This window comes from Megascapheus bottae, chromosome 3 (genome assembly GCF_031878675.1).
Source record: "Megascapheus bottae isolate mThoBot1 chromosome 3, mThoBot2.hap1, whole genome shotgun sequence".
Lineage (NCBI taxonomy): Eukaryota > Metazoa > Chordata > Mammalia > Rodentia > Geomyidae > Megascapheus > Megascapheus bottae.
The window spans coordinates 81,673,448-81,699,479 of record NC_143511.1 but is presented as its reverse complement, the minus strand read 5'-3'; the positions used below and the strand labels follow the sequence as shown (position 1 = coordinate 81,699,479).

The following is a 26,032-nucleotide window of genomic DNA, read 5'->3' as shown; positions in this document are numbered from 1 at the left end:
CAACTGTTGTCCAGGTATTTGTTTTCTTACAGCCTTCTGCAGCGACTGGGAACATCTTTAAAGATAGGCAGGGGAGGACCGGGTGAGGAACTTTACAATCATAGTCTTGCTTGCCAGGCTGTTTGGGATGGCGTTATTAGCTCATTCTCATGAGGCAGGCAGGAGACAAAGCACAAGAGCCAGGCAGTACTTAGGACTCTTCCCAGGGAAGATAAGAGGTCTGGGTGGGATACAGCAGTGGCCAGGTCCTGAAGGAGGTAGAAAACCATCCCAGGGTAAATCATCACCCCAGTATAGTAGGGGATATTAGAGGGTTTGAAGCTAAATGTGGTGTGGTGGTACTGAAGTTTAAAAGGACCCCCTTGGCCTGTGTGAAAAACGTTGGAGACTGGGAAAGGAGGCCCTGCCAGGAGATGACATCACTAATCCATACCAAAACCAAGGCCAGCAGTAAAATTTAGCCAAAGGACTTGGCACTGGTGTCTCACACATGTAATCCTAGCTACCCCGGAGGCTGAGAGCTGAGGATCATGGTTTAAAGCCAGCCCAGGCAAGAAAGCCTATGATACTCTTACTTCCAATAAACTACCAAAAAAGAAAGAGAGAGAGAGAAAGAAAGAAAGAGAGAGAGAGAGAGAGAGAGAGAGAGAGAGAGAGAGAGAGAGAAAGAAAGAGAGAAAGAAAGCCAGAAGTGGAGATGTGGCTCAAGTGGTAGAGTACTTGCTTTGAGCAAAACAAGTTCAGAGATAGTGTCCAGGCCCTGAGTTCAAACCCCAGGTCAGGCTGGCACACACACGCGCACACACACACACACACACACACACATACACACACACACACATACACACACAAATTAGCTGAGGGGATGGCCCCAGAAAATAGACACTGCAGGGAGAGGAAGTAGAGGCATCAGTGATAGACCTTTGGCTCTGGGCTGAGTGACCAGAAGCTTTCTCCGAGTGGTGTATGGAGATGCATGGAATCTTCTCAGTGTGTACTGATGTTTCAAGTTTCCACTTTAATACAGCCACAAAGACCTCGTCCTACTCGGCCGCCGCCTCCCAGGATCCAGCGCTGGAGGCCCGTGAGTAGCTAGTGGTCGTGCCCCCTCCTTGCCTAACACTGCCTGAGCCCTTTACCCCGGCCTCACTAAACCTCGGGAGTGTGGCCTCCCCTGCCTGGCTCAAGGAAACCGGGAAGTGGGCTTTTTCCGCTTCCTTCTCTGTATGGCATGAACTTGAACTTGCATTTTCTGGGCTTCTCTCTCCTTTTTTTCTGAATCACTTGACTGACTCACAGGTCTGAGCTGTAGGTAGCCGGGGTGGCGGTGTGCCATGTGTGTCACGTGAGCAGGCATCTCAGGGTGAGCTGTATTTTTGTGCTGCTGTCTCACACAGGAAGCCGGAGCCTGGCAGCGGGGGTCTCGTGCTGCCAGATCTCAGTCTGGAGATGCATTTCATGTACCTGGTGGGAGGAGGGACACACACCCCGAGAGAGGAGAAGCATAGCGATGGGAACTCATAAGGACAGTGATAAGCCCACCAATGTCTGAGAGTGTGGTGGGATGCAGGGCGAGCCCGTCCAGGTACTTTCACAAGAAAGAGCATGGCCAGATACTGGGTGTGAATCCTGTTTCCTTGTATGCTCACACTGGTTGTACTGAGGCATAATAATAACACCAATAGTTGCCTATACTAGAAAACTTGCCTGCACTGTTTGGTAATGATGACTCACTGAGGCATAGTTTCCTTGTCTACTGTCCTAGCCTGCCACCACTCTTGTGGCCAAGCACCAGGGACCTTGAACCACCAAAGCACCCTCATGTATTGACATCCCAGCCCCTCCCACCCTTCTGGTACACTTGTCCAGGTCCATCTTGTGATGCCAGAGTCCAGGCAATACCCATGACCAAGCCCCGTGTCTCTGCCTTCAGTACACATACCCTCTCTCTGTAGCTGCTCTCTGCATGGAGGCCGGTGTTTTCTGGTGCTACCTCCTCTCCTTCCCCACCACGTGAGGGAGTTAGACTGCTGTAGGCAGGGCCGGAGGTCTTCAATGTCTTTATCTGTGGCTGTCTGGAGTCCACAGTTCCCACCACATGAGAGGATGGATTATCCTGTGCCCCGTCAGCATGGCTGTGAAGGGACTGAAGTGTGCCTTCCCACTGTCACTTGAGACATGGCACAGCAGCAAAAAGACCACTGGGAGGATGGGGAAGCCCCTCTGGGTGAACCTTGCGTGATGTAGAGAGTGTTCAGTACAGTCCTTACAGCACAGAGCTAGGCTGTGTGGCCCTGGACAAGCACTGAAGCTCTCTATACCACCTGCTCTATGTACCAGGCCCGTTCTTAGAGATCTTTGATGGAGACGAAAGTGGATGATAATTTGTAGAGCACCTTGGCTAGCATCCAGTAACAGTTCTTGTTCTTACCATCTTTTTTTACATCTTAAAACTTGCTGTTTTTATTTTTAAAAAAAAATCATTTGGTCAGGTGTTGATGGCTTATGCTACTCAGGAGGCTAAGATCTGAGGATCATGGTTCAAAGCCAGCCTGGGCAGGAAAGTAAGTCTATAAGATTCTTATCTCTAATTAACTATTTTTTAAAAGTCTAGAAATGGCACTGTAACTTAAAGTGATAGAGCACTAGCCTTGAGCCCAAAAGCTCAGAGACAGTGCTCAGGCCCTGAGTTCAAGCCCCAGGACTGGTTAAAAAGAAAATTATACCCATCCCCCATTCCCAGTTATTCTCAGTTTAGCTTTGTGACGTAGGCATTGTCACTGCCCATTTTAAAGGTGAGAAACAGATGCTTATATAACCCAAGTCTTTTACCAGAGATCAGCAGGCTATAGTACCCTGCAGTCCTCAGCACCCCAAACTCCCCGGAATCTCCATCTCAATGGAAGGAGCTGGACTTGGCCTCTAATATTGGGGCAAAGTCTTAAGTTGAAAAAAAGTAAATTCCTTAGTGGCCAGCCAGGCTTATTTTGACATTTCTAGGGCTCTGTAGGTCCCAGGAGGACACCATTTGGGGGGCACGTACCAGTGTGTCTAGGCCTGTGTTAGGCATATGGTTGGTGGTTTCCTCATGTGTCCTTACCCTAGCCCACAGCAAGCAGAGCCATTTCCGCCATAGGGAGGCCAGGCCTGCCCCTTGTGCCCCTCGCTAAACAGCTCTCACAAGCCAGTGGGGAGCTCAGTTCTTGGGAGCCTTGGATCCAGGGCAGCCAGGAAGTCAGTGTGACCCAAGATATGATTGCTACCCATTGAGAAACCCAAGCCCTGGAAAGTGCTAGCATGGAGTCTATACTGTCACCAGTGTGGGCCCAGTGCAGGACAGGGAGTGCCTGGCCCATCCACTGATGCCTGAGGACTTTGGGAGGCAGGCGAACCCCCTGAAGAAACCTGGGTAGCAGCTGCCCCTGTGCCTGGCAGGAAGTGACTAGCCTGGCACTCAGGGATCCCTTTCTACTGGGTTTATGGTGTGTCTCAGAAGACCAGCTCCACTGGAAGTCCAAGGGCCTGCCCTAGACTTCGATTTCCCAGGTTTTAAATCCACATAACCTTAGAGGAAACACTGGCTTGCTTGCCGTGAGCCTTAGTTGTACTAGCTACGAAGTCAGTGTAGCGATGCTTACTTGATAAAGCTAGTGAGGTCCTGTCTGTAGCCTGAGTAGCACACGTGTGTATGAATCAGGCACATATCCCTGAACCTGCAGGATCCCTGCAAGATCTGTGCAGTCTGGGGCCTAAAGTCTGCAGGCCATCAGAGCTATGGAGTCTGCATGCGTTCAGGAAAGTGGTTCCAGCCGTCACTATGGCACCCTTGGGGGGGCCAGGCAGGCCTAGGGCATGGGACCCCTTTCCCTCCCCTGAGGGTCTCAGAGAGGTGGCCTGATGGCATCCACACCAAGAGCTGCTGGCCCAGCCAGCCTTCACCGGGTCCCCTCATCCGGGTCAACCAGGTGGCCGCTGGCCACTTAGCCTTGCTGTGGGAAGCTTTGCAGCCTGGCACATGTGTCTGGAGTTCAGTTGTGAACAGAGGATTTGGGTTCTCTTCTTTAAAAGGAGGAGAAGAAGGGGGGAAAAAAAAGCACAGGAAAACCATGCTGGTGTCTCACACATGAAGGGCCGTGGCTAAGGCTCGCAGGAGAGAGGCGTGCTGCAGTCGGCCTGTGTGTGAAGCGCCTTATAAGCTCTGTATTTATTATTTCTTGCTCACCATTAAAGTCAAATGTACTCGTGCTTTTGTATTCAATGCACATTTAACCCTGCCGACTTAGATTTCTCAGGTTTTAAATCCAGCGGGAATTGGCTGGCTTCCCAACTTTCCCCTCCGGTCCCCCGAACAGAGCTGGAAATCCCTGCTTAGCATTTCTCCCCCGGCACCACTAGGATCCTAGCTGTGGTGGGCCAGCCGCCCCGGCTGTGTGTGTGGGTGGCTTTCCTCCCTCCACCCAGCCCCCCCATCCCAGAAGGGGCTTGTCTGCATCATCTTACGATTCAGGCCTAATTAAACCTTGTTGCCTATGTGTCTGGTTGTAGTCTGCCTCTCTTTCTCTGTGTGTGTGTGTGTGTGTGTGTGTGTGTGTGTGTGTGTGTGTGTGCATGTATGGTTTGTGTTTTTACCTCTTGCTCATGCCTTTGTGAATGATGTCAGATTATGTATAAGTCACCATCACCAGGCCTTGGTGTATTTAGGTGGTTGTCTGGGAGGTTTGGATCTGGCTTTGTCCCAGCATTGAGGGGTGTGTGTGTGTGTGTGTGTGTGTGTGTGTGTGTGTGTGTGTGTGTCTCCCAGTGAGTCTGTAACCACTAGGGTGACTGTCTCTGGTCCGTTGTGTCTTCCTCTCCTCCCCCACACTTCCCCCTTCCTCTCCCTCCTCTGTCTGTTTTATCATCCCTAATGAAGCAGTCTCCTCCATCGATCCTGCTGATTGCCAACCCATTCCTTTTGTTTGTTGGCGCTGAGCCATTCAGCGGCGCTCTGACAGCTCAGCTCGTCTAATTAGCTCCTGTTGTTCTTTTTCCCCATGTTTCACCACGTTGCAAGTTCAGTTGAAGTTGCCACAAACTTAATCCCCCCATTTCAGCCACAAGTTCACATTCTTAACCCGCCTTTATTGTAGGGAGGCACAGCGCTGCTCAGGACAAGCTGACAGGCTTAATGTCTGACCTTTCCTGAGCAGCGGCCGGGCCCTGGTGAGGACAGACCCGCTCCTCACTCCCGCTGCTGCATCGCCTTTGTGGGGAGAGGCTGGAGGAGCCAGGCTGCCCTGGGGAAGCCAGCATGGAGTTAGAGTAGGGGTGAATGTATTCATTTATTTGTTCAGGAAGTGAGGACCAAATGTCTGCGGGATGGCAGGGGCTCTTCTATTAATAATGGTAGCGGGGCACCGTGGCTCACACCTGTAATCGTAGCTACTCAGGAGGCTGAGATCTGAGGATTGCAGTTTAAAGCCAGCCCAGGCACTAAAGTTAAAGTCCATGAGACTCATCTCTAATGAACCACCAGAAAATGGAAAGTGGCGCTGTGGCTCAAGGGGTAGGGCAGTAGCGTTGAGCTGAAAAGCTCAGGGACAAAGCCCAGGCCCAGGGGTAGGGTGGTATCCTTGAACTGAAGAACTCTGAGCCTAGGTCCAGAATTCAAGTCCCACAAATGACAAAAAATAAAAAGTGACAGTAATAGTAGCAGTATTCTGCCCCTCTTAGACTCCATGTAACAATTGTGTTTCTGTAAACTTTGCTGATTTCTCATTATAAATACATACCAGGTACTGCACAAGTTATAAGAGGGATAAGATCACCTTGTGATCCAGTGTCTAACTCAGAAATACCCTGCTCTTCCCTTGTCATTGTAAAGCCCTCAGTATGTAGCAGACCCACCTTGGGGTGTTTCCTGTGCTTTACAATAGATCCATGGAAGAAGACACGGCAGGTTTGATGGAATGCATTTGGCTTTTACCACCTCTCTGCTTTGCCAAACAAAACTGAGCTCAGACTGGCTGCTCTACAGGAAAAACTTTGGTTAGATCAGACATGTGCAAGCCTGAGGGCCTGAGGACCCTGTAAAGACTCATGTTGGACGAGGCCAGCTTCTGTAATCTTGCTCCTGAGCCACTGTGTTTGTGTTGACCGCAAATCGCCAAGAGCGGAGGTGTTGAGTAAAAGGGCAACCAGGAGTTCATGCACACTCTTTTCCGCATCTTGTTCTCGAAACTCAGCAAGTATGGCCTTGAGTATGCCGGGAAAGTAAACCCTCTGCACTGCCCTCAGTGTTTGGCTGTTTTTATTGTCAGTGGGATGCACAGAGGGACTTTCTTAGCTTAGAGCGTTCCCTGCCCCTCTCCACCATGGGAGGTGGTCAGAGATGATGGTACTGTGGAATGCTGACTAAACCAAATGAGTTTCATCTAAACATACCTAGAAATGCTTAGTCCAACACCCATCTCTCATGGGGAGGGAGGCATCTTTTTCTCAGGGTTTTCAGAGGTGGCAGCTTAGAATAACTCATCTTGGCACCTGGGCTTGTAGCTGCAGGATTAGGAAGCTGTCCACTTCCTTAGCACCAGTGCCCTCAGGCCAGGTCTGTGCCATGAGTGTGACCACACAAGGAGCAGCAGTTAGCCAAGCCCTGCTGGAGGACTAGCACAGGGATACCCTGGGAAGCAGAACGGTTTCCATCAGAAGTGATGGCATTTACATTTCCCCCTTCGAATTTGGAGAGGAAAAATAAACCATGGGATTTGGCTATAAAAGAGCAAAGTCCCTCTCAGCCACCATCACAGTCCTCCAAGGAGGCAAGACTGTCCCATCCTGCAGGTGAAGAGAGCTGCTCCGATCTGAATGGGCCACAGACTTCCCGACCGTGCATCTTATCTTCAGCACATGGAGTGGTGGTCTTTCCATGATGAGAGGTCTGTTCATAGCCTGCGTGTTAAAGATCCCCAAACATTTCCTGAGATGCTTAGCTGAACCTTCATGAGGTCCCTCTGTGGCTTTCTCAACTCACTCCTTGGGGATTTCCCTGTGCCTATTCTAGGTGCGTCCACCCCGTCCACATGTCGTCAAGAGACCGAAGAGCAATATCACCATGGAAGGCCGGAGGACATCTGTCTCCAGCCCTGAGCAGTGAGTACCTTTCTCCCCTTTCTCCTGTCTGGAAGAACATTGGGAGTGCCAGGACTTTGTACTCTCTGAATTCAGAGTGGTGAGATCCAAAGGGCACTAAGACCTGAAGAAGCTCCCAGGCTTCTTATGCTAGAGACATAGGATTCACAGATGAGTTAGCACCCTGGTGGCAAAGGGCAGCCATATAACCAGGTTATCCTCTTCCTAGGTCTGATAGGATGCTGTTCATATTTATGCACACAAACATTTGCTCAGGGCCTTTCTCATTTGTGCCACGGCGTGCATGGGGGCTCCTTGGGCAGGCTCTGGGATGTGTCCAGGAGCTAGCCTAGAACCTGCATCAGCCACATCCCAAGTGACCAGTAGAGAGATGAGGAGAACAAGAGTGCAGGCCACAAGCCATGTATACAGAGGCTGAGCTGTCCAAGCAGCTGGGCTCAAAACCCCACTCCGGAGCTACTTCCCTTTGTTCCCATGACAGGCAGCTCCGCAGCCACTCACTGGTTTCCGGCGATGTCTTTAGAAAGTGTACAAATTCATCCTGGTCTGCAGTTGTTGGAGAAATCCGAAAAATAAATAACTAATTCATTCATTCATTTGAGGGGAAAAGGGAGGGCCCTTCAGGAAGAGTCCGCTTTCAGAACATTTCTCAGGGAAAGGAGTTAGGAGAAAAAGGCATGTCCTAGCCAAAAGGTGTAACTGAAATGTCTAACCCAGAAACTGATTAAGACTTGCCTAGAAGTTCAGGGTGTGGGGGGGGAGGGGAGTGTCCACATGAGTACCTTCCTAGTACTGTTCAAATATGTGAGATTTGGAAGAGAAGGCTGCGGAAGTTAGTACAGACTTAACTGGTGCCTGGCACAATAGGACAGTGGGAATGGGGAATAAGGCCCAGACAGCTCCCCGATGGTGGAGGATGATTGCCCCCTTGTGGAGAGAAGGCTGCATGGCTCCTGACTTCCTCTAGCCCTGCAGATTTCTCCTGAGGGAGGGAAAGTCTTTCCTTAGAGTCACTTCCTTGCAACTGTATCTGTTCTGGGATATAGGCCCTGGTCTATAGAGGTGGAGCTGCTAAACCAGACCACCACTGCATTGTGTAGAACACTTAGACCAACAGCACTCCCCATTTTATGGAAAAGCATTGTCCATTGTGTGGCCAGATTCTTCAGGATGTTGGACCATTTTGCCAGACAGAGGCTGAATCTTCTGAGTATGTTTTCTGGTGACTTCCTAAGGTGTGTGGGTATGACTGTCAGTTTCCTCTTGCAATACGCTTACCTTTCTTTTCAGGAGACATTAAGGCTTGAGATGAGCCAGCAGGGGCATAGGGCTGGGTTCAGGGGAGGAGGAAGTGGTAAATCAGCAGAGAGGAGGCAAATGACAGGTCTTCTGGGACGCCACCTCAGAGCAACTCAGACCCCAAAGAAGCAGGGAGGTGTATTGCAGGACGTCATTGCAAGGGTTTCTTTTCCCATTTTCTTGGTGGGGAGGAGGGGAAGTAGTGCTCCCATCATGTCAGTGACATTTCTGGTGCCACCCGGGTGTTTTCCTGCGTCTCTTCCATGCTGCCATCCACCCTGCGCCCCCCCCCTCGTGCTCCTCCACTTCCAAATGCCATGTCACAACAGCACTTGGATGTGTTTTTCTCAACTGTCATCAGCTCCAGCTGGCAAGACCAACTTCTTGAAACACAGGAAGCATCCAGCGGAAAATATTTTAATAAAACAGACTCCTCATAAAATATTGTTCGGGGGAGGGAGGCGGAACCAGCTCCACCAATCTGTTGGCATTGTGTTAGAAGACTTAAGCGAAAGTGCCGGCACACAGGAGCTGAAGCCAAACAGGCCTTTGTCCGGGGCGCTTCTGTGTTGCGCATACGGACTGGCTGGCCCTTTCATCTGTCCTGGCTTCTCCTGAATCCTGGGTCTTCATCTGCACTGGGAATTTCAAAGCAAATCAGAAACTTAGTGATTTGAAGCAGCAGAAGAGCATGTAGGATCTTTGAAGCAGGGGAGGGAGATTCAGACCTGATTCCTTGCCCCAACCCTCACTTGAAGCAGCGCCTTGCATCATGAGCTTTGTGGACAAGAAGACAGAAACCCATGAAAAATGAGAGCGTCCCCTGCCCTGCAGTGTTTTGAGACCTACCACGGCCAGCAGTGGCGGCTGGCAGCTCTCTGGCTAGTCCCTCACCGAAGTCTCCCACCAGCTGACATCCACCCATCGGTTGCTCATTCAGCAGATATCTCAGAACCTGTTTGGTACACACTAGGAGGCCTCAAGGAAGGGTTTACGCACTGAGGGCCATTGACCAGCGCTCATTCAGAATGGAGACTCTCCTCCATGGAGGGTACATTTTCTAGCCCCCTTATGGCCATTTGTCGGCCTTTAGAAGAGTGCTTTCAAAAGATTTCCAGGGAAACATTCCCTGGTTGTTGTGGGGGTTTTTTTCCAGTTGCCATTCACTGATTAATATGCAGTTATATTTCATTCCACAAAGCGGTAGCTCCTCCCATTATTATTCTAATGCCTGAGCTGGATGCCAGCCAGCAGGGCGCACAGCCCAGCCCCTTCGTGTCCTCAGCCTCTGGTGCTAGCAGTTTCTGCTTCCACAGACAGGGAGCTCAGGCTCACAGAGCATTTCGCTCTTCCTCAGGCCTCTACATAGAGTGGCAAGGCTGAGGTTCAGTTTCCTGTGTTCTAATGCTCTGCTGTCCTCCTTGGCATAGGATCGTGGGGATTCATTTATAGTCTGTCTTTGCCCAGCCACACAGCTCCATGTCCTAAGATGACTTACTTGCCCAACTCACCAGCCCTCCCCTTGGCTCTTCGAAGCCTGGAGTCAGAAGCCAGAGCCTCAGACCTCCTGCTCTCCGAGCAGTTTCCATGGGTACTTAATGATTCTACTTGGGGAAGGAGAAAGTTTTCCTTAAGATTCTGCAAGGTTGACTGTGGCTCCCATTTGGCAGATGGAGAAGCTGAGGCTGAAGGAAAGATTTGGTGGAGTCAGCTGTCTGTTGGCAGGCCTGATCCTGTCCTCTGTATTTATGCAGACTTTTGTTTAGAACTGAGCCAAGCATGATGTCACACACCTGCAGTCTCAGCTTACAGAGTGCTGAGGCTTGAAGCCTAGGCTACAAGACCCTATCCAAAAAGTGAAAAATCCAGCTATGCCTCTGCACCACCCTGAGTAGTGAAACTGTGGTCACTGCAGTGGGCAGGAGAGTCCAGCTCTTCACCTCTTCAAGGTGACCCTGTGTTTTCCAGCCAGTGTCCCAGCTCCAAGGCCCAGAGTTCTTCCTCTTTTGGCTTCCAGGTGTTGGAGAATTTCCCATCCAACATGATGCCTAGACAGAGCCAGTGGCAAGCTCACAAAGGCAGGCACTGCCTTCTGCCAGGCAGCCTGATAGTTCTTCCCTGCTGCGAGGTGGAGTGTGCCCGGGGCCAGTGGCTCTCAGAGAGTGACTCAGATATGGAGGAAGAGCATCACATGCACCCATCACCTAGTTCATCATCACAAGCTAGCCACGGGGCTATCTTCCAAGTCCTAAAGGGCTCACAGGCCATGGTTGGTCTGTGGGGCCTAGTCCCAGTTTCCTGTACAGCTGAGGGTCCCTCAGCCAACGGAGCGTTGGCTGGCTGTATCCAGAGTAAGAATAGTTCATTTGCAGCCACTTCTCTGGCTAGATTATAGGGAGTTTGTGCTTTTCAAATAATTTTGTTTATTCAAAAAATACAATAGCCTTAGAGACATTCTGAACGTGAAAAAAAAAAGATAAATTTGCTCTAAGTCCCTCTTTAATTGAAATACATGTTAGCACACCTGTAGATTCCCCTCCAGTCCTTTTGCTATATGTATTTCTTTTTTATTTTTTATTTTATGTATTTATTTTGTTGGTTCTGGGGCTTGAACTCTGGGTCTGGGTGCTGTCCCTGAGGTCTTCAGCTCAAAGTTAGCTCTCTACCACTGAGCCACAGTGCCACTTCTGGTTTTCTGGTGGTTCATTGGGGATAAGAGCCTCACAGACTTTCATACTGGCCTGGCGCTCCTCAGATCTCAGCTTCCTAAGTAGCTAGGATTACAGGTATGAGCCACCGGTGCCCAGCTTGCTATATGTATTTCTTGGCACTCTGCCTCTCTCACAGTATCCCATCCTATGGGCTGCTCCCTGTGTCTTCATGATCCTGATATATAGAAGATCCTATTATATGTGTGCCAGGGATCTACCTACCCCTGCCTGGGATTTGATCTTTACACTGTTCCCTGGTTTTTATCCTTATGAGAATGCTAGGATAAATATCCTGTCCTCCAAGCTTTCTCTTGCTCAGTGTCATTGTAAGAAATGAAATTAACAAATACCATTAACTGAGAACTATGTGTTAAGCACTTTCCATACTCCACTTCGTCAAGTCCTCATAAGAAATGGGTGGAGAGGGGTTTCCAGGCTTGATAATATGGCAATGGCTGAAACTCAGAGGTCATCTTGACCCTTGGTCACATAACTAGTAGCAGACCTGAACTTAAACAGGTCAGTTTAATACCAGAGCCTGTACACTTACCGGGTCAGCTAGGTGGCTGTCTGCCCTGTATCATTTTGCAACTTCAAAAGAGCAGTGCCACCCTCTTCTCCTGTCAGAGCTGGTGTTAGTGCCCTACAGGTATGGTGATTGGGTAGACAGCCTGTTTGCCAAATGCCACACTGTGCAAGGTGTCTGACTCCCACGGCGTGATGCAGCACCAAGGTCCCAGAAGATGAAAATAAGATCAGAAGAAGCTGCCAGAAGCATTTAGTGAGAACTCTGCCCAAAGCCCCAGTCCTAGTATACTTGCACGTGTCTCTCTCCTTCACTAGTGGAGGAGACAGGCTGCCTTAGCATAGCCACTCCTGGCTGGACCTGGGGGCCAGTCATTTAGATGGTGACCTGATGCAGGGGCAGAGTGCTGGAAATCTCAGCCCACCCACTACCAGCCCTGCAACGAGGCATATCTCCTCACCCTCTCTGCTTTCAGCATGTTGACTGTGAGCATGTGAATCCGTGTGCTTGCCTAGACCAGCAACGGCCTTAGCCACTATACCAACACCCAGCAGCCCCCATAGCTGCCCACTCTTCTTCCCTGCCCCCCTTGCCTGCACGCATGCGCACACACACACACACACACACACACACACACACACACACACACACACACACACACACACACACACACACACACACACACACACACACACACACACACACCAGTCATCTGAGTTCCTCCAGGCAGTCCTTCCACTGTGATGCCAGTCAGACCTCTGCTTGGAGATATTTCCTGAATGACTGAACACTCCATGAAGGCAGGTCCCCACTCATGGCCCAGCACCCTGGAGGTGGAGCAAGTATCAGTCAACAACCACAGACACATAATGAGCATCTATTAGGTGATGGGGTGACCAGGATGTGACTGTGGAACTTCCAGCAGGCCTCCTGCCCTGGCTGTGAAAGGCAGGAATTGCCACCAGCTCCAGGAGCATGTCTCCAAGATGCCAGCTGGGCCCTGGGCCCTGGGGGGTAGGGGCAGCTGGCTCCATAGTGCCTCCTGGCAGCCTGCCAGGGCCCCCTGTCTGCATGGCTACGGGTCCAAACACCCCAACAGAAGGTCACAGACCCAATTAGCAGAATGGGAGGCTCCTGACCTGACTCCCCTCTACCCCCTGTGGATTTAGGAGACATAGCCAATCCTGAAGTCAGATGTGGTGCCCGAGCCCCGCCCAGAAGAACAGAAATTGCCAACCAAATCCCATGGTCCACAACAGCCTCCTCCAGCCACTGGAAGGGGGATACAGTGTCCACAAGCCATCTGTAGAGAGGGAGCTCTCTCCATGGAAGAGCAGGCTTCAGGTGCTCCAGGAAAAGGGCTGTGTCCATTCTTCAGTCACCTGAAAGGCTCTCCATCCCAACTGAGACTCCAGCCTTTTCCAGATTCCATGTCACCATTTCTCCAGGGCTACTGTGGATCCCTGCCACATTATCTGTCCTGCAGTGTTCCCCCACCAGGGCATTTCCAGCCCCACTCAACCTGAAAGGAGTCAAGACCTAGCCATGGAAGAACTTTCCCTGGGGCCCAGCCACACCTACAAGGCTGCTGCCCCCACTTGCCCTGCTCTCCCACTCCTGAATGGACCCCAAGCTCCCTTCTCAAACCCAAGCCCTCAGCAAGAAGGAGAGAGTCCACCCCATGTCTCTTCCCAGTTGAGAAAAGAGCCCCCAAGGCGCCATCTCTCCACCTCCCTCCAGCACAGAACCCTGAGCGTGGGGATGAAGTGAAGCCCCGGCCTGTGCTCCGGTCTTTCCCTGCCTGGAGAGATTTCTTGGGACACGTGGAAAGGAGCCTGGGCTGTGAGACTGGCCTTGAGTGATTTTTGTGGAAGAATTAATGATTCAACAAAAGAACACAGGGTAAAAAAATAACTGAGCAGATACATGCATGATGGTTGGCGAAGCCAGGAGCACACCAACCTCAGAGCCCTGGCGTATCCAGCCCAGCGTGCTTCCTGGCACCCCAAGGTCTCGCATCACCCCGGTCTTGCCCATGGCCCTCATTCTTCATGCTTGCTGGTGTGAGTTCCTAACATAGGCTCCTGCCAACTCGTCCTGCTACTCCCAAACTCACAGCCACGGTGCTCTTGGAGACCAGAGTGGACATCAAGCAGCCCCCAGAGCTGGAGGAAAGTCTGGTGTCCACATCCTCCCCTCAGGATCCTCACCCGAGGCCCCCAGGCCATCTCTGCTGGCCCTGAGCCCCGCAGCCACCAGAGACCTTTATCCCGCTCAGTCGTTTCCAAGCACTACCAGGCCTGTGGCCTGGAACACTGGCCCAGCAACCTCATTAGGGCAAAGCCGGGAATCTGCAGGTGAGATTTCTCAGGTGACTCCCATGTGCTCAGCCATGCTCAGGGCCATTCATCTGAAGACAGGGACAGCCACCTTGGTCCCTGGACACCTGACGCACACCCTGCCTAGAGTGTCTGGATAGACACTGAAGAGTCACTGCATACCAAAGCCTCCGGACTGTGTTTGACGTCTATGATCACACTTTCAGGAGTGGTGCAGGGTCTCCCTTTCACAGAGAAGAAAGTGGGGTCCAGGAAGTGGCGACCGTGGGGAGGGGAGAGGAAGGAAGCCAGGCAGGCCAGCCTAGCCTCACCCCAGGGCCTCTCAGTGCTCATCACCACCCCCACCCCAAACCCTGGCCACACCACTGACAGAGTGAACAAGCCATTTCCTCAGTGAAGAACCTTTGTGTGGAAGTGAAATGATCACCAACCCCCTTCATTGCCTCCAGAGACCGAGTCCTGGCTGGTGCCTTCCCATCTTGATCTCAAGTACATTTAAATGTCAATTAAATTTGAAATATCTACATTTGTCAGCATTTCATTTTGGACCAGCGTGACGTGCTGCTGATTTGTCCACGCGATGTGACACATGAAAAAAAAACTCTCCAGATGCAGATCTTCCTCATTAAAAAATAAGCCGGCGCGATCGCAGCACGGCAGAGAGCACAGAGCACGTCCCTGCTTCCTGACGCCGGCTCTGACATGGTATTTAAAAAGGAACAGCCTCGCCTGTCACCACTGTCACACGCACTCGCTAACCGGCGACACGTTAAACCAAACATTAGAAAGGGCTCAGGAGTCATCTGCATGGGAACTCCACAACAAGCTTGGTGGGCAGAGGCGGGGCAGCTGGGGCGGGGGATGGGATGCCAGCCGTGATGGACAGAGAGCCTTTCTTTCTCCCCGAGACATCGCAGCCCTTGCTGGGTAGCCAAGTTCGCCTTGACCTGCCTTTTCACAGACAGTCCTTTGTGTGTAATAAAATCTAGGCAAGTAGTGGGTGGCAGACTGCAGGATAGTAGCTGAATTGGGTTAATGAGGGAAGAGGTACACTTTTTTCCCCCATATTCTGCCTTAAGCTAATAAAAAATTTAAGCCCGGACATTTTCGATGGTTCATCCTTTATCTCTGACAAATATTTGACTGTATGTTTCATGGGAGAACATGAGCAGCTGAATTTAAATAAGTTTATTTTGAAATCTCACCTTTCATTAAAAGTAGAAGGGGGAAACACCCAACCTCTCTCTTCATTGTTTCAGATCCAAGAAACTGAAGAGGCGGGATCCCACCAGGGGTTTAGAGACAGGCAAAGCTCAGTTTCCTTCCCAGCTTTACCTTCAGCTGCTGTGCAACCCCAGGCAAGGGGCTCCCCTTCTCTGAACCTCAGCTTGTCGGCCTTAGTGAGAAATTGTATGGACAACAATTCCAGGCTTGTAAATTCTGTGACTGCCATCATCTTCATCCATGTGGCCTAGACATGGCAAAGGTTTCATCTGGCCAAATCACATATAAGTTTTACCTGATGCGTTGTTCCATACACCCTGGGCACAGCAGGCTGGGAAGGCCAGTGGGGTGTGGGGTGTTGATTTGAGGGTTGGCAAATGAAGCTCCCTCTCCTAACCCTCTATCTCTCCTCCCTACCTCTGCACAGATTCACTGGGGGTGGGAGGCAAGGTCTGGTCTAGCACTAAGGCTTTCTGTTCTTCTGCAAATCTAGAAATTTCTGGCAGGTAGAGTGGTCTTCATGTAATGTGGCCACTTGTGGGCAGTGCTTTCGGCTCAGAGGCACAGGCCTAGCAACGTGGGATCCCATGCTTAGGTGGCTCTCGGGGCCACCAGAGAGCTTTACTCCACATGATCCAGTCAAGGCTTACATCCTCCTGTGTCCATCTGCCATTAGCCACGGGACAGGAAGGGTGAAGGCCCTGGGCCTTTGAGTTGTTTTCAACAGCTTCCTGAGACTTGCCTGCGCTGTGTTCAGTTCATCACACACACACACACACACACACACACACACACACACACACGCCTCATGTGTGCAAGCTCACCCTGGCCTGGCCCTATTCTGTATGCCTCAGAGGGTCAGAAGATAAGTGGAGAACCCTGAAAGAGGAGACTTAGATCACAGCCACAGCTGTGGTAAAAGGAGCCACAAGATGTGGCGGGCCACAGGAATACGGGCATCATCAACCACACTTACATGGCACTCTGTGGGCGCTGGTGGGATGAGAAAACAAGCCAGGCTCCTGCCCTTGAGGAAGTCAAAAGCAGAATTGAAGGAGATTAAATGGCCCTGGGAAGAACGAATAACCCCAGGGAACCACTAGGCCAGGGCCTGAGGCGGAAGGGCGGTCAGTATATCAGGCAGGGCAGACAAGCCAGCTGACACAGCATGTGTTCAGAGATTGTAAGCGGGCAGGGTGGGGCAGGCTTTCAGGACTGTACAGAGCCTGGTACAGCTCAGACCCTTTCCAGCCTAGAGTGGGCAGTGCCTGGGGCAGACACACGCTGCGTCCATCACATTCTCCGAGCTGCGCAGAGTGGGGCTCACACAGAGCCTGACCCTCCTGCCCTACTCAGGAGCCATTCCTTGCTAGGGAGTGGGAGTGTGTCATCTCTGAGGTCACCCTGCAGGGTCTGGACGTCCCTCCTTGCCTTGTATGCAGCAGACTCCCAGTCCAGAAGGGTCACCTGCAGTTTGAGGAGCGAGCAGGGCCAGGCTTGTGATGGGCGGTGTGGTGGTGATCCTTTTGTGGATATGGCAGGAGCCAGCCCTTGCCCGAGCTGGTCCTCCCTCTTCTGGTGCCATCCCTCCAGAATTCAGGAGGGACTGGGGTACATCTCAAGGGGCCCGGGAATGAAGGGAAACAGTGCTGTGGGCTCCCACCTCCTGGGACATGACCATGGTGGCCCTAGGGACATGTGGGCAGAAGAACCAAGGCCCTTGAGGCTCTGGGAGCCAGCTTTGGGCAATAGCTGGCTAAGCACCAGTGATGGATATCCTGGCACAACCCAGACCCAGTGCCCTCCCCACTCCCTGGGGACTGCTGCCCCTCTTCTTGCCTCAGCTCTGGTTCTTGGATGCTGGGGTTAGGCCTGTTGCTCTTCCCTCAATAAAACCTCAACTTGTCCCACCCGCAATGGAAAGCACAAGAAGGTGGCTGAAGCTGCCTTGCTGGTAGGAATAGAAAGAGACACCCCCCACCCTGACACCCCACGTCTCCCTAGACCACACCAGCCCCTCCCAGGGCTGTTCAAAGCAGGCCCAGCTCACTAAGGGGAGCAGAGACAGGCAACACCTGCTCCTCAGCAGTAGAGAGCAGCCATACTGAGGCTGGGATTTGAACCACTGTCTTCAGGTGCAGCTCCTCTCTAGCACATGGTCTCTCTCAGGCCCTAGTCAGTATATAATTCATAGGAGCTGGGAATGGAGCTTCTCTGAGCTGTGTATGTGTTTGTTTATAGAGGTAGAGCTCACAGGTGGCTGACAAGGGAGATCTATTTTTTATAACAATGAATCTTTAATTTTCACATCACAGATGAAAAGGACTAACGAAAGAAGCATCTGAGGGAGGCTCCAGAGAGCAGCTGCTAATCCGAAAGGGGCTTTCTCCAGAGGGCTCTGCCATGTGGCTCACTTTCTTAACTTCTTATTTTAAAAAACAATTCTGATTATTGAAGTAGCTATACTCATTGTAGAAAAAAATGAAAAGAAGGGGTGGGTGTCACCCACAGTCCCACTAGCTATTATTGGCTTTTAGGCCTGTGCTTTTCCAGTCTTTTTTTTTTAATGACTTTTTCTGTAGATGGGGGTGGGGGGGAGAACATGGTATCATCGTTTCTCAGTGTCCTTGTGGGAATCTATACATGCTCAAGTCTCTCGGGGTGACATGGCCGCACCTTCTTTAAAACAGCTCTAGATTGCATATTGTATCTCATTGCCACACTGGTTTGAGAATGATACAAAGGCAAAGAGAAAAGTCTGGCATAATCTTTCTCCAAATGTCTTCAACTTGCCATTGGATCTGCACGTGGCAGGCAGACTGTAAGAAAATGACAATTGTGCATCATGATTTAAGGTTCTTCCTCTACATGGCATGGAGGAACGGTGTGGAGGTAGGTCCGTGTTATAGTGTGCTAACCAGAGCAGGACAACTGACTTGGGACATAGATGCTTGCTACATTTAGGGGTGCATGGAAGTGGCATTCCGGGGTTGTTCCTGACTGGATGGTGTATTCCAGCAACCCAGTTTCCTCCCTTGCTGCCCCTTGGCCTTCTCCTTTCTACCCTCCCAGGAGCTCTCATGCCGCCCCTAACTGCCTGTTCTCTTCTCTCTTGTCTCCTCTGCCCTAGCCTGGTAAAGCCTTTGAGACACTATGCGGTCTTCCTCTCCGAGGACTCCTCTGACGATGAATGCCAGCAGGAAGACGCCCCAGGCGCTGGCTTCACTGAAAGCTTTTTCTTCTCCACTCCCTTTGAATGGTCTCTCTTCCTTCTTCCAGCTCCCTGGGCTCAGCTGGGTGACTCTCGGGGCACCTGGGAGGGATGTGTGAAGCTGCAGCCTGCTAGGGGTCCCAGGGCCGACTGGCAGGGGCAATGGCACCTCTGGGTGCCAGCCACACCCAGAGTGGTGACAGTGGAGTGAGGTGACAGGAAACGAATTTGGCTGTTAATAGACTGGCTTTTGTATCTCAGCACCGCGTGGAAAAGCATGGGGGTGGCTAGAAAACCATGGTGATGATGGCAAGTCAGATTTTAAGTTTAAAGGAGATTTGTTTGGGAAATGTATATTAATATCAGCCTGTTCCAATCTCCATGAGTGTGTGTGTGTGTGTGTGTGTGTGTGTGTGTGTGTGTGTGTGTGTGTACGCGCGCGCGCCAGTGCTGGGACTTGAACTCAGGGCCTGAGCACTTCCCCACTTGAGCCACAGCTCCACATCTGGCTTTTTGGTGGTTAACTGGAGATAAGAGTCTCATAGACTTTCCTGACCAGACAGGCTTTGATCCAAGATCCTCAGATCTTAGGCTCCTGAGTAACTAGGATTACAAGCAAAAGCCACAGGCACCTGCCCTACCAGGCTTTTTCAATGTTGTTTATTACCTAAGCTTTATACTAATTACAAATAACCCTTTTTTTTTTCAAAAGGAAAAAGACCAAGGTTTATAGGTTTTATATTGTTTATTTTTTAAATTATATTATAAAGGTGATATACAGAGGGGTCACCATTTTATAACTCAGATAATGAATGCATTTCTTGTTGGACAATGTCACCCCTTCAATTTCTCTCAGTTTTTCCTTCCTGTTTCCACTCACTTATTTTCAACATAATGTCTATTGAATACCACGGCTGCATTTGTTCATCCTTTGAAGGTTTATGTTTTTAATAAAGAAAAAAAGGGTTCACCCACCCACCCCCAAGTGTAATTTTTCATAGAACCTCTTTCTTTGCCCACTCCTCCACCTGCAGGGTTTTCAGAAGTGGGGTCGTGCTAAAGAGAGCTTTGGTGGGCTGTTACCAGTCACACTGGTATTTAACAAAGCTGTTAAGGGAGGGAGCAGCCCTTCTCAGGAGCCCAGGTCCGCCGATCTCCATGAGGAGCCCAGGTTCATTTCTGGCCTCTTCAAAGGTCCCTAGCACTGGGCTTGGTCCCCTGAACTAGGCCTGTCAATGTTTTCAGGAACCTTATGCAACCCAGACTGCTCTGCCCTGTCTCCAGAGTTCGCATTTGGACACTGGAAGCCTGAGTCTGGTGACTTCTGCGCATGGAATCTTTCTCTAGATTGTTTTCTTTCGAATTTTAGGCCTCCGCTCTGCCCCTGAGCAATTCAGCTCAAGTAGCCCTACCCCTTGAACCTCAGCCCCACTTCCCATTTTCTAGTGATTAATTGGACCTAAGATTCTCACGTTCTTTAGTGCCCGGGCTGGCTTTGAACTACAATCTTCAGATCTCAGCCTCCTGAGTAGCTAGGATTTCAGGCCTGAGCCACCACACCCCACCGCATGTTTTTAAGTTAGCCTTATCCTAAATAATATATCTGTGGCATAATGTTAGCTATTGTTTCTGATACTAGTTAAACTAAAAAGAGAACAATTTGAATAAGAAATGTTCATTTAGGGGCCGGAAGTTTGGCCTAGTGGTAGAGTGCTTGCCTAGCATGCACAAAGACCTGGGTTCGATTCCTCGGTACCACACACATAGAAAAAGCCAGAAGTGGTGCTGTGGCTCTAGTGGCAGAGTGCTAGCTTTGAGGAAAAAGCCCAAGGAAACTGCTCAGGCCCTGAGTTCAAGCCTCAGGACTGGCATAAAAAAAAAGAAGAAAAAAAAAAAAAGAAATGTTCATTCAGGCATCAACCTGAATGAATCACCTGGAAAAGCAGCCTGCTTAAGTGTCCCAAGGTCTCGTACTGCAGTGAGTCCAGAAGGTCAAATGCAAAGTCCCACCCTATCTAAATTGATACCTTCTTTTTTTCTCTTTCTTTTTCTTTTCTCTTCTTTTCTTTTCCTTTTCTTTCCCTTTCTTTCTTTCTTTCTTCCTTTCTTTCTTTCTTTCTTTCTTCCTTTCCTTCTTTCTTTCCTTCCTTTCTTTCTTTCTTTCTTTCTTTCTTTCTTTCTTTCTTTCTTTCTTTCTTTCTTTCTTTCTTTCTTTCTTTCTTTCTTTTTGGCACTGGAGATTGAATCCAGAGCCTTGCCCATGTTAGGCAAGCACTCTGCCTCCAAGCCAAACCCCAACCCCAGTGCCTTTGCTACTTAAATAGTGGCTACTCATTTCCTTAGTCAGGATTTCAGTGGTTAGTTCAGGTCTTTGTGTGTTAGGTTCATTTTAAAAACAGCTGTGTGCTCAGAAGGCTGAGACTTGAAGGTCGATGCTCAAAGCCACCTAGGAGACAAATCTATGCAACTCCTATATCCAGTTAACTAGGAAAAAAAATTGAAACTGGAGATGTAACTCAAGTGGTAGAACTCCAGCCAAAGCCAAGGGAGAATGTGAGGCCCTGAGTTCAAACCCCAATATTGGAACAATCAATCAATAAATAGAAGCTCTGCCATCGTGACTCAAAATACAAAAAAAAAACTAAACTAAAAAGAAAATCATTTCCTGAAGTATAAGAGGCTCCAGCTTTTTCTTTTTCCCTTTTATATTATGCTCAAACTCAGTTAAAGGGTCCCTAATTTCTTGGTCAGAATGAAGGAGGGGCTTTTGGAGTCTGTCAAACTTGGCTTCCCATTTCCAACTCTTGCCAGGTGCTGTGAGACATGGAATGAGTCACTTCTCTGAAATTCTGTTTCCTCATCTATAAGGTGAGGGTGAAAGTCCTGCTTCATGAGCAGACTGTCAGTAGTTTGTGTTGCGCTCTCCTGACTGTCCTTCAGGGGGCCTTTGGTGTCTACCTGCCCATGGCCAGCAGGTGGCGCCTTCCTCCCACCTTACCAGCACACAGTCTCCACAGGCAGGCACTATGCTGGTCCTGACTCCACAAATGCTCAGGGTTTACCCTGTTTACCCGGGCACTGCCTGTGTCCCAGTGGTGCCCTGGGGTTCTGCTGGGAGGAAAGAAGGCAGGAAGAGCCTGTTGTTACCTATTCCCAGGTCCCTCATGAGATTTTGAACTGCAGATGTACAGAAAACCATCCTGGGTGGCCACCCTTGCTGGCGTGGTATTGACGCTGTCGCCATCTGTGTGTGCCAGGCCCTGCATTTGCTCACATAATGGCCACCATGACCTGAGAAGCTACGATTCAGAGAGGTTGAGTGACTTGCCTATGTTCCCATAGCAAGAGAGGCGTGGCTAGGGCTGTAATGGGGTGTACTGGGCAGCTTCATGGTTCCCCCAAATCCACAGCCACTGATGGTTGCCACATGAAGGCTCAGGGAGGAAAAGGAACATAATCTGCCTGCCGACAGATTCTCCCCTCCCCCAATCTGCCTGTGTTCCTGCCGGATCCTTTAGCTTTCAATACAGAGACCTGAGGTTTGGGGGGATTCCTGTGACCCCCACCCCCAATGCAAGTGAAAGCTCGTGCTATGACTTGCCCATGGTCACTGAGAAAGCAGCTGAGCCAAATTCAGTGCCAAGTCTGCCAGAGGGTGCAGCTCACCCCCTGCCACACTGAGCTACAGCCAGCAGGGGCCCAGGACATCTGCCATCGGGCCTGGTCCTGGGCATGGCCCTTGAGACCTGAACATTCTCGGGGGCTAGGGTACCCCTTCTTCCCACAGATACCCTGGTGGGAGAATCCAGCCTGCTCTGTCTCCTCCCAGGCCACAGCCATACCGGACACTCAAGGAGTCAGATAGTGCGGAAGGCGACGAGGCAGAGAGCCCTGAGCGGCGGGGGCGGGAGCCTCGGGGCTCTGTCCCAGGCCCTCCTGACCGAGCTTCCAGCATTGACCTCCTGGAAGATGTCTTCAGCAGCCTGGACATGGATGCCCCACTGCAGCCACTGAGCCAGGCCAAGAGCTTGGAGGACCTCCGGACCCCCAAAGACTTGCGGGAGCAGCCAGGGACCTTTGACTACCAGGTAATGGCCTGGTGGGACTGAGCTGGGGTGCTCCCACACAGGACAGGGGAGCACGAGGGGAGTGCACAGCCTGTGCTGATCAGTGATTGCAAACCCTACTTGGGGCAGCTTCCCTCCCCTCCCACTGTCTAGAGATGCTGCTGGGGTCATCTGCTGCGTCTCACTGTCGGAGGTGGGCCAACTCCAGACGGAGCTGTTCTGATTTGTACCAGGGCCCTTTGGGGGACTCCTTAGATCTGGATCCTTCCTTGTGACTACTCACTTCCCAGGTGGCTCCACTCCCGCGCTGACTTAGTCATGGCTGGGTCACCCGTGGCAGGCACAGTTCCCACCCGTCCTCTAATGCACCTTGCCCGTGGGGAATGAGGCAGCGCAGGCTGAGAAGAGGGCGTGACTTGTCCAGGTCCAGTGGCCTGGAAGCAGCAGAGCCAGACTTGAATCCAGGCCTCACAGTGTGCCTGCTCTCAGCTCCCAGGCCTCACTGACACTCCTGGGGTGATGGAAGGAGCCCCCTGTTCTGAAAAGACCTTCTGGCGCTGGCGCTGTAAGGTGGGGTTGGGACAGGAAGGGAGGGGATGCTCGGGAGCCCCTCTGGCGCCCAGCGGGGGCCTGGCTTGCAGTCTCCTGGTGACCCCAGGTGACCCCACATTGTTCCAAGTTCCAGGAGCGAACACCCCATTCGTCCGTGTGCAGTTCTGGTGCCAGCCCGGCGGGGCTGTTTGAGATGGCCTGAGCTCAGCGCCTCTCTTGTGCCACTCTTCTTCCCACAGAGGCTGGACCTGGGCAGGACTGAGAGGAGCCTAGGAATGGCGATGGCCTTGAAGCTCAGCCATCCGTACAACAAGCTCTGGAGCCTGGGCCAGGATGACATGGCGCTCCCCAGCAAGCCTCCCGCCACCTCCCCGGAGAAGCCCTCCGTCCTGCCTGTCCACTCCCCTGCCCTACCCAGAAAGCCACAGAGTCGGGATGGCACCCTGAACCGCAGCCACAAGGAGGAGGCTCTTGCCCTGACTCCAGGTAACATCACCATTCCGAGGCCACAGGGCAGGAAGACCCCCGAGCTGGGCATCGTGCCGCCGCCACCCACTGCCCGCCCAGCCAAGCTCCAGGCCACCAGCGGCACACAGGGCAGCGACTTCTCAGATCGGCTGCAGATGGACTGGGAGAGGGGAGCGGCCCCGAGCCCAGCGCCGTTCCCGGGGCTCCTCCCCAGTGTGGTCCCCCAGGGCCGCGGTGAACTGCTGCAGCCCCTCAGCCCAGCCCCAGGGGTCACGAGCACGGGCAGCGATGCCCTGCTGGCCCTCCTGGACCCGCTGAACACAGCCTGGTCAGGCAGCGCTGTCCCGCCGCCCCCTGCCACCCCAAAAGTGGCTGCCCCATTTACCCCTCAGTTCAGCTTCCCCCCCACAGGGGCCCCTACCCCTTTCCATCAGCCACCACTCAACCCCTTCATGGCATCTGTGCCAGTGCCACCCTCCAGCCTGCCCTTAGCTTCCACCCCAGCCCCGCCTTTTGGGGCCCCTCCAGCATTTGCCCCCAGCCTCCTCTCATCCAGCTCTGGCTTCTGTGCTCCTCACAGACCTCAGCCCAATCTGTCTGCCCTCTCCATGCCCAATCTCTTCGGCCAGATGCCCATGGGTGCCCACACCAGCCCCCTGCAGCCACTCGGCCCCCCAACAGTTGCCCCCTCCAGGATCCGAACATTGCCCCTGGCCCGTTCCAGTGCCAGGTCAGCTGAGGCCAAGCAGGGACTGACCCTGAGGCATGGGGAGCCCCCACAGGGCTTGGAGCCAGCGCTGCAGCCCTCAGCACCCATGCAGACCAGAGACCCCTTTGAGGATTTGTTACTGAAAACCAGGCAAGATGTGAGCCCGGCCCCTGCCCCCAGCTCCGTGGAGCAGCTGCGGAGGCAGTGGGAGACCTTTGAGTGAGGGCCGGGGCTCCCTCGCCACGTTTGCCCAGGTTCCACTGGTGGGAAGGGACCCTGTACCCTCTCTGTTCCACACTGATTGCCTTTGAGTCTGGCCCTGGGGAGGTGGGCTTCACAGGCTGGCAGCTGCCCCACCCGCCCCAGCACCCCAAATGGGTTTTGCACTAGAGGTCAGCTGGGCCAAATACCAGATCATGTCCCAGCACCTTCCCTCCAGACACCCCACAGGGAGCAGACAGGCTCCAGGCCCCTCCTCCGGGGTTGCAGTAGCCCACCCCCCATCCCCACAGGCATCAGTGTTAGCTCCACGTGAGTGCACCTGTGCAGACACGGGTATCCAGGGCCCATAGTGAGGGTCCCTTCCAGGTGGGCGTCTCAATCCTCTCTAGCAATACTCTGGTTCTTTCATGAGTCTCCACCCAACTCCCAAGTGTCCGTTGTTTCTGGGGGACAAGGGTCCGGGAACACCCGCCTGTGATGGCCAAACCCAGCTGGGGTTGGGAGCACCAGCAACTCTACAGAAGAGGAACTGCAGGTCCAGATGTGGGGAGGAACACCCCCTCCTCCTTATCCTATGCCTCCAGGCATTACTGTCACTGTCACTGTCACAGCCGGGGACTCTGACTCCTGCACTTGGGGCTTAGTGGGAAAACTGGGCAGTGACAAGCCTGCTCCCAGCTCAAGAGCCAGGCACAGTGCCACAGACTGGTGGGGTGGCACAGCTTCCTGAATCCCTGGCCAGGGCCAGGCGGGCCTTGTGGAGTGGATGAGCCTGGGCCTGGGCGCCAGCAGCCAGCCCTCCCCACCCATCTCAATCAAGCTCGCCAGCACAAACTCCTGAGGCCAACATCACCAAAGTGAGACTGTAATGTTTTGTTGTCGTTTCTTTTATCTTCCTTTTCCTTTTGACCTTATTGATTTGATGAATCTTGAAAATTGACTCCTTTCAATAAACCAAGGGAAAACATGGCCTCACCATTTAAGAAAACAAACATCTGAGACATGCAGGAAATTGTGAGCATTTTCACCTGAATTCTCATTTCCTATTTGTGAACGGGTCAGACACAGTCTACCCTGGGCTATCTGGTGGGGACAAGGGGGTCTCTGGGAGTCCCTGTCACCCCAGGGAGCCTTCTGTATGTCTGAGAGGCTCACAAGTTCCCATCATTGCTCATGAGTCTTCCTGGGTCAACCGTGACCCCAGCACAAGCCTGTCCCGTCCCAGAGTCCTTGGCTGATAGGGGGTCATCTTGCTCCTGGGCTCTTGGCTGTTCAGCATTAGTTCCAGTTCCACTCCCCTGCCCTGGGCACATCTCCGGGCCCTGTCAGAACAGGGCAGCCCTGGGGGCAGAGGCTGAGGCAAGGTGCTGCTCAGATCAGAGAAGCAAAGCAGATCCCACAGCCCCGCCGGCTGGGAGCTCCTGGCAACTCCCCTGCAGCCACCCGTGCACCGCTGCCTTGGCGCTCGTTGGGTAGAATTTGCAAACCCAAGATGAACTTCATGTGTGATTCAATAAAATCCTCCTGGGGGAGAGGCTGGCATCCTTGTCTTTTTCAGAGAGTTGGGAAACAG

At 52.0% G+C, this 26,032-nt stretch overlaps 1 protein-coding gene across 3 annotated transcripts in view; it reads left to right on the top strand.

Moving 5' to 3' along the window:
• The window catches only part of Dennd1a (DENN domain containing 1A), a 463,593-nt gene extending 437,568 nt beyond the window's left edge, over positions 1-26,025 (top strand). The window contains exons 20-24 of one of the 3 annotated variants that reach the window (XM_090330613.1): positions 1,028-1,084; positions 7,043-7,131; positions 18,361-18,489; positions 22,271-22,529; positions 23,300-26,025. In XM_090330613.1, coding sequence (XP_090186739.1) covers positions 1,028-1,084; positions 7,043-7,131; positions 18,361-18,489; positions 22,271-22,529; positions 23,300-24,460 — 1,695 coding nt within the window. In that variant the 3' untranslated portion in view covers positions 24,461-26,025. The remainder of the gene's footprint in view (positions 1-1,027; positions 1,085-7,042; positions 7,132-18,360; positions 18,490-22,270; positions 22,530-23,299) is intronic. The other 2 variants (XM_090330611.1, XM_090330612.1) reach the window with 2 other exon arrangements.
• The last annotated feature ends 7 nt before the right edge of the window (positions 26,026-26,032 follow it).